The 14,629-nt window shown below is 34.3% G+C and overlaps 2 protein-coding genes across 2 annotated transcripts; both read left to right on the top strand.

Moving 5' to 3' along the window:
* Positions 1 to 213: 213 nt before the first annotated feature.
* On the top strand, positions 214 to 7,607 carry LOC119644662 (dentin sialophosphoprotein-like). Its single transcript, XM_038044325.1, has 3 exons — positions 214 to 658; positions 5,674 to 6,417; positions 6,575 to 7,607. The coding sequence occupies exons 1-3, from the start codon at positions 370 to 372 to the stop codon at positions 6,907 to 6,909; spliced, it is 1,368 nt and encodes a 455-aa protein (XP_037900253.1). The 5' UTR covers positions 214 to 369; the 3' UTR covers positions 6,910 to 7,607.
* Positions 7,608 to 11,140: 3,533 nt separating this feature from the next.
* On the top strand, positions 11,141 to 13,385 carry LOC119635958 (exonuclease 1). The gene has a single exon (XM_038031009.1). It carries the CDS (start codon positions 11,269 to 11,271, stop codon positions 13,321 to 13,323), a length of 2,055 nt encoding a protein of 684 aa, XP_037886937.1. The 5' UTR covers positions 11,141 to 11,268; the 3' UTR covers positions 13,324 to 13,385.
* Positions 13,386 to 14,629: the final 1,244 nt, after the last annotated feature.

The raw sequence follows: 14,629 nt of genomic DNA, 5'->3' as shown, positions 1-14,629 counted from the left end.
CAATTGTAGGACTTTACTGTTTGCTTGCAGTTGTTTTCATACCCACATCATCTATTTTTTATGGCTTAGGCGCCACAGCTGAGAGTTTTCTCACATGTTAAACGGTAAACTATGCTCACCTATGCAGTCTCTTGAAAACAAAAAAAAAAAAAAAAAAGACAAGAAAAAAAATGCAATTTCATTTTTAAACTAGCAGCGCGCACAAGCAACATTTTAATACATAATTGACTTTCAACGTGCGCGGTAGCCAAACAATAGCATCTAGTTAGCGCAAATATACTTTCTTTAAATGTTCATATAAAATATTCGAAAAAAAAAATAAAAAAAAATATTTTCAAAAAATAACGAAAATTTTCTTCATTTTAAGCTATGTCCTGTCGTTGCAATTTCGGTTTACTTTCGTTGTTATTTTTGCAAATTATCACTTTAACCGTTAGTCGTTGGTACAACAACGGCTTAATATTCTACGATCTGGATACACGACATATATTTTTGCCACCTACTGTTTCGGTATCGCGTGGTCGTAGTTTAGCGAATGCACCGTACTCCGCTAAAGGCTCAATTTGGTCAACATTTGGGAAACCCTGTCAATGTTCGCAAACGTTATGCGGCTGTTGCGCTGGTGTTACAGTAAAACGATATAATTTCGATCAAAAAAGTAGGTGATTTATAAAATATTCTTCTTTTTTTTAGTTAAAAAAATGAAGAGCAATCCAAAAAATAAAATAAAAATATAAATATAAATAAACGCACGCAAGTTCATTTCATTTCAATGCCTGCAATGCCAATGATAATTTCTTAAAATATTTTATAAGCGAAATGCTGGCGACTATAAGTCGATTAATAAACTCAATTATGAATAAGTTGAGTGTTTACATATATTCGATGAATGAAATAAAAAATTGTGCAAATATATATATATATATATATATATATGTATATTGTTTAATAATATTTATGTTATTAAGAAACAAAGAAAAAAATAGAAGGAAAGAAATCGCTTTATTATATTCGCTTAAGGGCTAATTTGTGATAAACCCGGTTCCCGAAGCGAATTAATAATTGCACAATGGCTTTAATAAGTACGTGAATCAAATTTTCGACAGACTTATAAGCTGGTGATCGAAAACTTTTAAAACCCTCGCTCTTTAATTTTTCATCATTTTTTCTATGTTCCTGTATCTGTAAGTTCACGTATCGGTCAGTCATCTTTTAAAACTTGGTTGGTCGATGCTTATGATCTACTAATAAGTGGATCAAGTTGAAGGCTTTTACTTTTGTTTTGCCGACTGCAATGACATGTCAAAGATATGACTAAATCGATTCAGAATCTTGTGGTAGTTAAGGATATCGACGCTTTACAAACACCCTGGATCCGATTAGTACATGCTGCAGACTTAAGTACACATCTGAATGACACTTCCCTGGGATGAGGCGGTTAACATATGGGCTCGGCCCCCCTATGAGAACAACTTATTACAGCGAACTGAAAATAGTGTCTGTACGAAACAAGTAAAAAATAAATTCTTCCTCTAAGAGAAATTTTTCGTTTACGCCTGGGGCTGTGCCGCCACACACCATGAGTCATTTTTTGCCAAAAATTTAATAAAAAGGAAATTAAAGTCATGACAGTTTTCCAAAATTTTGCAAATTTTCCTTATCATCAGATCATATTCAATAATTTGCTTAATTGGCTTAGGGTTCTTCTTTAGACTGGGACCTACAAATTTGTTCACAAATATCATCATATCGTCCTAAGGGTTCATCTTCAACTATAAAATAAGAGCAATTATTCTCGGCGGGTAATATATGTAAATAGACACTTATGAAAGGTTGTTATCGTGGCACGTGCTTGGAAATTGAATTAAACTACGATTCGGAAACACTCATTAACCTTTTCTTTTCAACCGTGGACTATTGCGATCTTACTTTGACGGTTCCATTCTCAATTTGGCTACTCACAAACGATTATATAAAAGCGGTAATCCATTTTGTACCTGCCAACATCCAGAGATCCTGTCACCTACGTATACCCTTGATCAATGTCAAATTCTGAGTCCATTTAAACCCGTTGGTGTGTCCGCCTGTTCGTTTGTGTGACGCGTATATAGAACATTATCTCGATAGCATCGCCTCCAAACTGGAAGTTCTTACACGCGAATTGGTATTGAAAACGAGAATACGGACCGTTACTAATTTCTGCATGTTATGACTTGACGACTTTCGCCAGAGTGCAAAACATATGTAGAGCAACAGATGCATTGATGTACATGCATATCTTATGCATATTTAATCAAGAATACCTTATAAGTTCTTTAGCTTAGTAGTCTCTGACTTATGTTTTTGAATATTAAAAATTGGAAGTACGCACTTAATTGGCCCTCACCCTTCGACAGTCTACAAGGCTAAATATAAAGTCTCGATATTTAGCATGTTATACAGCCCTTAGCTTTGCCTTTGAGTTTGAATTGACTCTAAAAGTTATTAAAATCGAATATTGGATTGACACGTTCAATCAAGATCCCACGAAAATGACAGGATAGGGTCAGACTAATGGAATACATATTAATGCCGCCCTAAACCCAATGCTACCTTTTAACGTATAGAGGAAGTGATGGACAACCTCTCTCCTTTGGCGGGGTCAGCGTAAAAGAATCGACATACGTTGAAGTTCTAGGCGTGAAAATACAAAGGGATGTTAGTCAGGCAGAACAGATATTCAAAGGGTCGAAAGACGAAGTCCGGGGCTTAGGTTTCTCAAAACGATGCAACAAATTCTTGACTACGGCCTATATCCGGCCGAAATGAGAGTGTCACTCCAAATCTTGCTAGGCGACGCTCGGCCATATACAGCGAAAAGTGCAAGCAGTCGGGAAAAAAAACTGTGTGTCCAAAATTCTCGAGCACCGGCGTTACGTGGACTGGATGATGCTTTCGTATAAGTACATCCAGGGCAAGTGTTCTACAGAGATAAAAAAAGGCATTTCCGCCAACTAAGTCCTACACGACGAGGACTATACGATGTTTTATTACTCCCACCCACTTGTCCTCCCATAATTATATACTACATAACTAACTATCACGACTCATAGTTTTGTAACCGTTCTGCCTGCTTCGGGAACAACCCAGCAGTGGGTGTTCCCACATTTCTTGATGTTCCCGGCCTTTAAGTCAAACGTACGCAAGCACTACTCCCTGTTTTCATCCTCCTCTACCTATAACCTTTCCTGACCGCCATCGTGCTCGCACGCATACGGGACATCGACTGTGAATGAGTTAAAACAAAAGCAAATATATATATTTCTATACATATATATATATATATATGTGTGTGCATATACTAAAATCAAAATAACAAAGACTTTGTGATGTGTCTGGTAATGGCTTCTCCAAGCATTTACCTATCTTTTGACATTTGTCTATAACTTACCTAATTGGATTAGTTTACGTAGCGTTCTCAGCGCTAGCAACAAGGCAAAACGTTGCAGTGTGTGGATGTGTTATTCTATAGATCAAGACCAAGAGAAACATTCGCAATAAAAATGCTGGGAAAAATTTTCCGAAAACAAAACTAATCGTATAACAAACAATCTCTAGAAAACTACTATAAAAATGGAATGGAGAAAAAAAGGAAGAAGCATTCTTAAGAGCGGCAATTTCGGGTCCACAATTCGCAAGACATACACGCATTATTGAATTTATTATGATTATCATAAATCAATTATTACGTAAGCATTTAACCGTGAAAAGGCTGTGCGAATGGGATAAAATTATTCCGTTACATTCCTCGCAAAAATAACGAGCAAATTATATTCGGCAGGAGCCGAACACTGTGTACCTAGAACCACCTTCGTATGAATATGGAAAATGCCAATCTTTATTGATGCAGCTTATGATGAGCAACGAGGAAAATATTAATTTTTTTTGCTTTCAAAAGCAGCGGTAGTCTCACTTGACATTGTACTAAAGGCAGGACCCTTGCCCGGTTTAACTGATTTTCAGTATAACTTCAACGTATAGCGACATCTAATATTGTTGCGGAATTTGAACCAAATATCTTCATTTTAGAGATCAGGAGGTTGTTCACCGCAGTCATCACACACACACAGATTGGCAGACGGGCAGACGGGCAGACGGCCACGAAATGATCAATAACTTAATGTAGTTTGCAGAGACTCCGGAGTTTCTTTCGGGCCGCTATAAACGTTTTGACCAAAAAATGAAATTTTGACACGGAATAACTTGAGTAGGCGTGAATGATTTTTTTTCCTTTTACATGTAAGCTAGAGGATCAGTTATAAAGTATACGTGCGACTAAAAGAGACGAAATTGTGTTTTTTGTTTTTGCAAATACGTGATTTTTTCAGTTTACTTTCTCCTGCAGACATACGCCTTCATCGTATTTTCAATGCCGACCTGAGTGTACGGTGTACGGTCTTTCAATATCCGTACCCAATTTGAAGATCATATCTTAATTTTTGCGATCAGAAGAATGCTTTTCGTAGACATTACACAGGTGTGGATAGACGAACAGGTTTACATGGATTCAAAATTTGAGACAAATGTTGTAACCAAGCAAAAAAAAAAAAAAAATCGCCGTCCGTCGGTAATAAGTATAAAAAGAGTGAAATCTATGGAGACGAATAGGAAGCATTGCAACTCGTCGATCCAGAGTGATGACTTCTTACTATCAATGTTTCGTATCGATTGATCATTATTATATATAATTATTGATTGATCATTGTTATTATATCAATGTTTCGTATTGATTGATCATTGTAATGATTTCTTAAATCTAAGGAATGAATGAAAACATGATACGGCATACGGCAAAAGTTGATTGCAGTCCTCAACATATATATTTTACAAATACATACGTATACACACGATATACGATATTGAATAAATTGTAGAAAAATTGCTTACAGCGTATGCAAAATTTGCAATAAATATCGATGGCAGAAACAACAAACGCGTATCGTTCAAGTTAATGAGCCATCACTACGTAGTAGTAATTAAATCAAAATTTCTATTAATTTTATTAGAAAACCAATGCACTACATTCTGCAATAGTTTATCTATATATGTCTTTTTTCGCACATACACACACCCGAATAGGAATGCGAATACGGTTATATCTCTTTGCTGACGGCAATGGCAAATGCGCTACGGGCAAAACGAAAAGCATATTATATATGAGTAAAAATGTAATTCAAATTGTTAAAAGACAGACAGACAGATACCATCAACTAATTATACCACATTTGAAAATTAGCATGATGTGAATGAATGAATGAATGAATGACTGACTGGCTGGAATGAATGAAAGTCCAATAACTTTAAACATTATTTGAATAATTGTGACGACAGTTGTAATTATGCTTGCAAAGAATGTGTTTGTGTGCGTGTGTATTTAAATATATAATTTGAATGTATTATAATTTTTTTTTTTTTTTTTATAGTTTTCTTCTTCTTTCTTTCATTTTTTTTTTTTTTTTAAAAATAAATGAATAATTTTTTCCCTAGGATTTGATGTGAGATGCTAATTAGATTGTGTTGATGGTTTTGCATATAAAATTTTCTCTTTTTATTTTTATTATAATTATTAAAATTTTTTTTTGCAAAATTTATTTATTTATTTATCATTCATTTTATCTTGCCATTTATTTATAGTATGTGCGAATGTCACCTATGCGAAAGGAAACGATGAAATACAATTGGAGATGTTGTTAAATGAAAATCCATCAGCCAAATACGGTATAGCGGTACGAAATCCATCGCCTTTTTGCATACCTTTAATGCTTAATATACCGTTAGCCATGTGCGTACAAATGTCAAATATAGGAGTGATGGGTAATAATTTAAATATGTGCATGGACTGGATGGTGGGTATGGGTTCAACACAATTAATTGAAATGCATTTCCAGTGCATGCAAGTAGGTCAACAAGGCCTACAGTGGGTGGGAACAAGCGGTAAACCGGTTATACCGCCCGGTCAAAATAAAAAACAAATAAAATATAGTACGGAATCTTCAGAATATTATAATGAGTCTGAGGAAAATGAAATTGAAATATATCATGAAGAGGATGCGAGCTTAAGCGGTGGCGAAATAATAGATGATACGGATTTAAAGGAAACAAAGATAGAAAATAATTCAAATGAAATGAAAAGTGAAAAAATTGCAAATAATTGGGAAACGGACGATACGACAGTGGAAAGATTTGAAATGCTTACCGCAACAGATGGCCAAAATGAAAGTGAAATGATTAACTCAAATGCAAGCCGATTGGACGGTGTTGAACTTCACCATAGTAACGAAAAAATGATTACAATCATCAAACCGAAAATAACAACAACAACAATATTATCAACGAGAAAAAAGGCTACACAACCAACACTATTAGTGGAATTGATTGGTATGTATGTATACTAATAATGCTTTAAAAAGCAACCGCCAGCATATTATGCAGCCTCAATGGCAAGGCGCAAAAACAATAACAATAATACTATATAATACAATAATAACAACAACAATAAGAATAACAATAACCGAAGCTTATGTTAATATTACAGGTAATGATAGCGATAATAGTTCAAGTAATAGTAGTGATTATGACAATAGTGACTCTACGATAAACAAGGCAAACAACGATGTGGACCGTGCAAATGACAAAGGAAAAGAAGATGAAAGTGTCGATGATGGTAGTGATGATGACGATGATGATAGTGAAGATGAAGATGACAGTGATAGTAACGAATCGCCGGCAGCTGATGAATGCAATAGTGATGGCGACAGCAGTAACGACGATGAATATGAAGATTATGAAGAAAGCACAACGAAATCAACGAAATCAACGAAAACAATATCGGTTAAGTATTATAATAATAAAAATAAATTAAGTAAATGACAAAATAAGCACACAAAGCATCATAGCCCAATACAAAAATACCAAAAGCCCTCCATCTCTCTCTTGCTAATGTAACACTCACACTGGTGCATAATACAAATCCATCTAAACAACACCTCTCCATTAACGTTAAAGTCGTGAAATTGCACACCACCAAACAAACATACACACACACACATATATATATATATGTATATATGCGTGCATGCACAAGCCGCGACATCGTTTCTACACTGATTCTGACTCTTAACAAAGTCTCATAATGTGGCAGTGTTATAATATTTAATCCCCGACATGTCTATGTTGAACATAATACAAATTCCCGCATATCACCGCACTTAACGCTTGCTTTCACGTCGATGTATGTAAATGTGTTCCTTTGTCTAGATTTAATTATTAATTCTACTTTTGTACATTTTAAAGCCATTCGCTCCCTCACTCACCATAGCCTCAGTTTACCGCTGTGCTTCCTTATATACGAACACATATTTGCACATTTATTTCCCTGTTTGTTGTGAAAGTGTTTGTTATCAGCATTACATGAAAACTATTTTTTCCCAATATTATTATTATTTAACTTACGTTTATGTTATTGTTGCTACTTTAGTGAAATCGTATCCTAAATGCAGTAAACTGCACGTTTTTATTGTTATGCTTGATTATATTTGTTTTTTATATGTAAATCTGTTAAAATATTATTAACTTATTTATCATTTTTGTTTAGTTCAGATTTATAGCGCCTAATAAAAAGAAATTGAAGCAGCATTTGTTTATTATGTAAATAAAATTCATATATAAATTTAAAATTTAAATTAAAAAAACTTACATAAAACTGAAACTGAAATACAAATCAAAGAGACAATTAAAAAATTCAATATTTTCTTTCTATTTCCGTCTCTCTTCCGTTCGGTGGAACTTATTGCTTCTGTGAAAAAACGAAAAATTATTGGGAATTTTCTATACGCCCCGAAGTCGGTAATTATAGCATATGTAGAACACGTCCAGATCCAGGTGCAGATTACTTTCTTTGAAAATATTTACTGATCGACGTTTAGAGATCATTACAGAAAGGCCCCCATACTAATATAATTTTTGATATTATTGAACTAAGTCCTTCTACGTCATAAGAGATCGAATTGAGCTTTTCTTCTTTCGAACGCACAAGGCTTCAAAAATTTCAATGTATTCTTCTGCTGTCACATTGATCCAAAACTTACTATAACCATTTATCAGGGTTGACTAAAGTTACATAAAAATATACGTGGCTTTTATTCATTTAAATGCACGTCTATTCATGCTTCACGGAGAATTGCTCCCAGTCCACGTTTCAATAGTCAATGCTTCGTTCCAACATAGTTAGAAGTAGTTTCCAAACTAGTTTTCGAATTTGGAACGAACTGTCAAGCGGTACACGCATGCCTTAGTCCACATAAGTACCCGACCAGGTAAGAATTGCCGTTAACAAGTTAGTGTTCGCGAGTTCAAATCTGAGTTGCGCTAGAACTTTCTTTTTCTCATTCCGCATTTCTTTCTGATCGTCATCGTAAGGGCATCTCCTGAGTGGATTACTCATTCATTTTATACCCCATACAGCATTTTCGAAGACAGTTCTTATTTTTATCATAGAACACAAAAATTATGCTCTGCTTTTATAGGATAGGATCCAAAAAAATAGGCCGAGTTAGTCAAATTTTTTACAGTTAACTTTTGTATCTTAAGTATAGAAAATTAGACCTTTTTGTCATATGATTTACAATTTTCATTATATGAGAGGGGGTTCAAAATTTTTCCCAGCCGATCCCAAGTTTGCCGAAATACTACTACTAGCCACTTTTTTTGATAAATGTTGAGAATGGAAATATTTTTCCGTGAAACGACTTTTTAGAATAGGACATTATATGGGGACTGGCCGAAAAAGTGGAGTGATCCGTACCATTTTCAATATTCAATAGCGTTTTCCCTGGTGCCAAAGTACGTCACTATACCAAATTTCATCGAAATATCTCAAAAATCGGACGAACCACAGACCGGATTAGATCGATTTACTCACAAACTTAATATATATATACAAGTGGTGTAGAATATAATAAAAGGAATTTATTTTTATGAATAAAATATGCAGTGATAGATGCCATAAAAGTCCCCGGCGACATGATTTGATCTTACTGTTGTAGTAACTGAAAACCTACTAATTAAGTTCCATCTTCAAATTAACGTTTTTCGATAATCTCATACAATACATCTAACAAAGTTTGATCCCATAACTTTTTCGGTTAGTTACAATCAACTTGAGCTTAATTCTGTTGATGAGCATCATTAACTTTACTGCTATTGAGCTTGATTGCAAGATGAGCAGAGATCCGCCGACTCCGTTTCTAAATCGTATATCGTATGACCGATAGCGTAAATTAAACACAATACTCCATCTGTCAGTTTTTTTTTTTTTTTTTTTAGCCATCACCGAAGGATGAAGAGTAAATTCATTTTATTAAAACGCTTGCAGCACCCAAAAGGAAGCTTCAGAAAAGCCATAGAGTGTATATATTCTTGATCAAAAGGAAATTCTAAGGGGATCTAATAATGTCTGTCCGCTTATCTGTCTATGTGATATCAGTGGTAAGCACTCTTCTGGGCCGAAAAGTCTGCTTCACTTTTGGCATGCAGGACTGGAAGTTCTTGTACGTAAGTGGCTATTGAAAATAGGTCAATTTGGTCGAAAGACACGTTCAAGTGTTCAAAGAACGAGCCTACAACATCTATATTTCTCATTTTTTTCAACATTTTATAGGACAACAATGAAAAGCATAAAAGATTCTATCACAACCAAATATAATTCTCTTACGTGTTTTTTTTTTTAATTTAAATAAAAAATTTCTAGTAATTGGAGTTCTACGGTCTAATTATCTTGGTGAAAATAAATTATTTGTCGCTTTTATTTCTTAGTGAATATGAAGGAAAGCATTCAAACGGCGTTGATCTTGGTATCCGATCCAATGCTAGATGCATTATAGAGAGAAACATTTGCTTATACAAAACTTTGTAACAAAATAACTTTAAAAAAAACGGACTCGGATCGATTCGTCATTTCAAAATGGCTGATGCATTTTAATACGAAAGCACACGAGCGTGATTAAAGTCCACTACAAAGAGAAAAGTCGGATAAGTGAGGAGAGATTTATATTTTATAGCAATTAACCTAAACAAAAGGCATTGAAATCTCTAACCAGGCTTTCCCATTAAGGGGATTAGCCGGAGAAATAAAAAATAGTGTATTGAGAAATAAAAAATATGATTTCAAACATATACAAATATAAATAACATTTAATTTCAAAGCCTTTTTATAATTCATTGACATGTTGGATTTTCCGTTTTATCAGAAGATTTTCATCAAATTTTTATTAATCTCTTTTTAAATAATGCATTTTAACGCCAACTGCGCCAAATGTTTGTTTTTATCAGTTACATATAAACTGTGTGTGATACGGCTTAAAATCCAAGCAAACATAAACTTATTTCTTATTTATTGTTTAAATCAATTAAAATCCCAGAAAATAGCGAGTCTTGCATGAAGCCAATGTAGGCGATTGTTGACTTTCGTTATGTTAAAATTCAAAGTTCTATATCAAAATTTTTCTAAGATATGTGAATATGAAATTGTATGAATTATACGAAACTATTTCAATTCATTTCATTTTATCAAAAATTTTACATAATCTCGCCTTTAATTATGTTTGTGTGATTTTGTTATGAAAGTGCTTATTTGTTCGAATCGAAAAACTTTGTGAAAACGCAATAAAACTTTCCGCTTTAGTCGGAACTTTCAAGCAAATGGGATTTTGTAAGACTTTATCGGAATTGACAAACACGCACATCTTATCATCAAATCTTGGCATAACATGACTTAATAACTTTGGCGAAGCGTTGTAAGAAAACTTGGGCAACTTTTCGTTCATGATATACCGAAAAATTCCGTATGTGAATATTTGTTGTTGTCAGTGTATTCATTATAAATAAATTTCCAACTTTTGCAAATGGCCAAAGTTTTATTGTACTATACATATTTATAAATAATGTTCAAATTAGAAATAAATTATATTTATATCTTATACTTGCATCTTCTTCTTTTTCTTTGTTATTTATGATGTGCTTGGCATTCTTAGTTTCTTTTGTTATTACCTTAGAATATATTGTAAATCTGGCAACGATGTTTTAGGAAAAAGAAGAGGTAAATTTATATCCCGCCATTTTTTGCGAAATTACAAAAACTTCACAAAATCAAAACAATTAAGACATGTCTGTTCAAAGTATAGCTTTTTATTATTGTAAATAAATTTTTTGCAAAAAGTTTTAGTGAATAAAATGGGTATTAGTGGACTTATACCGTTTTTAGAGAAGGCCTCTACACCAATCAATATCAGAAAATTGTCCGGCTCTTCAGTAGCTGTGGATAGCTACTGCTGGTTACACAAAGGAGTTTACACTTGTGCCGAGAAGTTAATTAGAAGCGAAGAAACAGATTTATACTTGCGATATTGTCTTAAATATGTGGATTTGTTGTTGAATTTTGAGATTAAAGTAATTATGGTGTTTGATGGACGACATTTACCTGCTAAAGCCGAAACGGAGAAAAAACGCCGTGAAGCTCGTGAAGAGGCTAAGAAGTTAGCGAAGGAATATTTAAGATGTAACGAAATTGAAAAGGCCCGCTCTCATATGAGAAGAGCAATAGACGTTACGCATGAAATGGCTTGGCGGTTGATTAAAGCTTGTCGTGAAAGGGGTGTGGATTGCATAGTGGCCCCTTATGAGGCCGATGCTCAGATGGCTTGGCTAAATAAAACGCATATTGTGGAGTACATTATAACTGAAGATTCCGATTTGACGTTATTTGGAGCACAAAAAATTCTATTTAAATTGGATTTAAATGGTCATGCTTTACTGGTAGAGGCTGATAAATTCCATTTGGCCATGGGCTGTCGCGCAGAAAAATATACTTTTGACAAATTTCGGCGCATGTGTATTTTGTCGGGATGTGACTATTTAGACTCACTGCCAGGTATTGGCTTAAAAAAAGCATGCAAGTTTATGTTAATTACTGAGGAAGATAATGTAAGCCGGGCTCTTAAAAAATTGCCACAATATTTGAATATGAAAAAACTGGAGGTAAATGAAGAATATATCGATAGCTTTCTCAAAGCTGAAGCGACGTTTCGGCATATGTTCATTTATAATCCTTTGGCAAGGAGAATGCAAAGACTAAATGACTTACAAGATTTTAATAGCTTGGAAAGTTATTGCGTAAATGCCGGCTCATTGCTCGATGATGAAAAAGCCTTTCAATTAGCCTTAGGTAATTTAAATCCTTTTACTTTAGAACAAATCGACAATTGGAGGCCGGAAAATAGTTGGGCAGAGGCCGTCAACAAAAGCAAAACGCCAAGTAGACGTTTAAAAAGCAGATCGCAAAGAAGCATATGGCTACAGAAGGATTTCGAGGAAAGCCACGAGGTAGAGAAATGTAAGCCTTCAGTTAGCTTAGATTTCAAAAACATAGAGTACAAAAATATGACAGAAGCTGAATCACAGCAACAACAATTAGAAGAAAATGCTAAACTAGACGAGTCCGAATTGAATTCGATGTATAAATATGCGTCCCGTTGCGAGAAATTTAAACGTAAAAGGGACCTGAGAGGCACTAATGATGGTAACGAAATCTTTGACAATGGAAGAGATCCAAAAAAAGCGGCAAGCGAATGCGCGCATAATCCGTTCGCCAGAATTAGAAAATCTTCGGAAACGAATTTCGTTAAAGAGCCGGTGTGTTCCAATAATTCTTTGCTAAAGGTATTAAGTCCCAAGGTACGCGTTGAGACCAACGTACAAGTGAAGTCGCGTTTTTTTTCAAATAATCATAAAGAAGTAAACAAACAACTCCTCGTTGTTAATGATTTGAATGAAGAAATGCAAAAAATTGAAGAGCAATGCAAAAATTTATGGAAAGAACAGCAACAGCTTTATCAAAGTTCGCCTCCCAAAGCTATAAATGATAAAGGGACGTGTGAAAATGAGAGAGAAGATGTCGAGTGTGGGTCGTTTGATAATGATAATAAAGAGAAAGACGAAAGCGAGGAAGACTTATATTACACGAGCACCCAATCATCCACATCAAGCTTCCTTTCTAGCGTTTCCGGTCAAAAGGAAGAAATCGTGATATCCGATAATGAGAGAGAGAATCATATTGCGCCTAATGTCAAGAAGCAAAATTTCTTAAATAACGCCCGACATTTGGGTCTAAAAAAACCCAAGAAACTGAATTCAACATCAGCCAATAAAATTCGAATTCAAAATGACGTTAAGCAACCCAGTCTAGCTAACTTTGGCTTTCAAAGACGTCCCAGATTGAAGAAAACTTAATTGCATTTATACATCATCATAGTTGGTCTTGTTTATCATATAATGTTGCCCTTTTTTGTTTTATGTAAGTAAAAGTTTTTTAAACACAGTAATAAGAAAATAAAGAAATATAAAAAGTGAAATCATTACTTGTTCGTTTAATAAGCCATCAAAAGAGCTATTGTCGTTGAGTGTGATCAGCCTTGTCCTCTCCTTTGAATAGGATGCGGAATATCTGGAGATTGTTTGGATTAACAATTTAGTTAATAAAGTAAAGAACGGAACGTACATCAGAAGCTTTATTTTATATGAAATAATTATCGCTGCATGTTTTCCCATCTTTCATATAATTATGTTGCATCACCTCGAGCGAACTTGGTTTAGTTGAACGCAAACCACTTCCAATTGTTATTTTCAATTTCCTCCTCCTCCTTCTTTTGCTGGAAAAGAATGTGTGCTATTTATGCAAAGTTAATGGAGCGACGTCCCCTGAGCAGCGGATAAGATTATACCTAATTTGGAAATTGGGTTGCATTTCTCGCTATTTCTTCTCCTTTCATCTAATCAAAGTAATAATAAAGATCATCAGCATCAAGTCCTTACAAACAGTTCAGTTTGGGGCGAAGAGTGAACTTTTTTCTCTATATAGCTGATTATTGCTTTCACTAAGTTGAAGTTAGAACCCTTAGCAATATAAATTGACCTGAACGTTAGGTAAATTGAAATTTCTCTTAATACCAAATCTTATTCTATTCTTCTGTAAATCAGCAAATCAACAACAAAGAGAAAGATCCCGTGATAAAAGAAAGTGAGGCCGGATGATTCTCTCTCTTGGGTAATATATTATTAGATGTAAAATTGGCGAGTAAACGAAATCTTTCGGCATAACAAATCTACTTTAGAACGTTCAGTAATTTTACTGGAGATTTCTTTCAATTAACTACTTTGTACTACTGCCTTGTAGAAGAAGTAAAAGAAAACCGCCGATAAGAACAATCGTGTGGCGGCTGGTAAAATCAAATAATATCGTGAGAATTTATTTAAATTTATTTAACAGGATAAAAATGCTGTTTGCACTTTATAGACAATTCATTCGTTTTGGAACAATGTCTGTAATAAATTTATTTCTTCACACAAACGTGCTCTGTTCTGTGTATTTGCTAAAACAATTTTATGTCTCATTCACAATAATCTTGAGGCTGTTACATTGTCTGTGCTACATGCTTGTCCGATGTTTTTCAAAGCAGTTATGAAAGCAAACTATTCACAATATCCGTATATGCCGTATAGACAAGTTTTGGTTCTCGTCTTTGCTGAATGCATGTTT

This window comes from Glossina fuscipes, unplaced genomic scaffold (genome assembly GCF_014805625.2).
Source record: "Glossina fuscipes isolate IAEA_lab_2018 unplaced genomic scaffold, Yale_Gfus_2 0, whole genome shotgun sequence".
Lineage (NCBI taxonomy): Eukaryota > Metazoa > Arthropoda > Insecta > Diptera > Glossinidae > Glossina > Glossina fuscipes.
The sequence above is the reverse complement of the archived record's forward strand: the minus strand, read 5'-3'. Positions and strand labels throughout refer to the sequence as shown.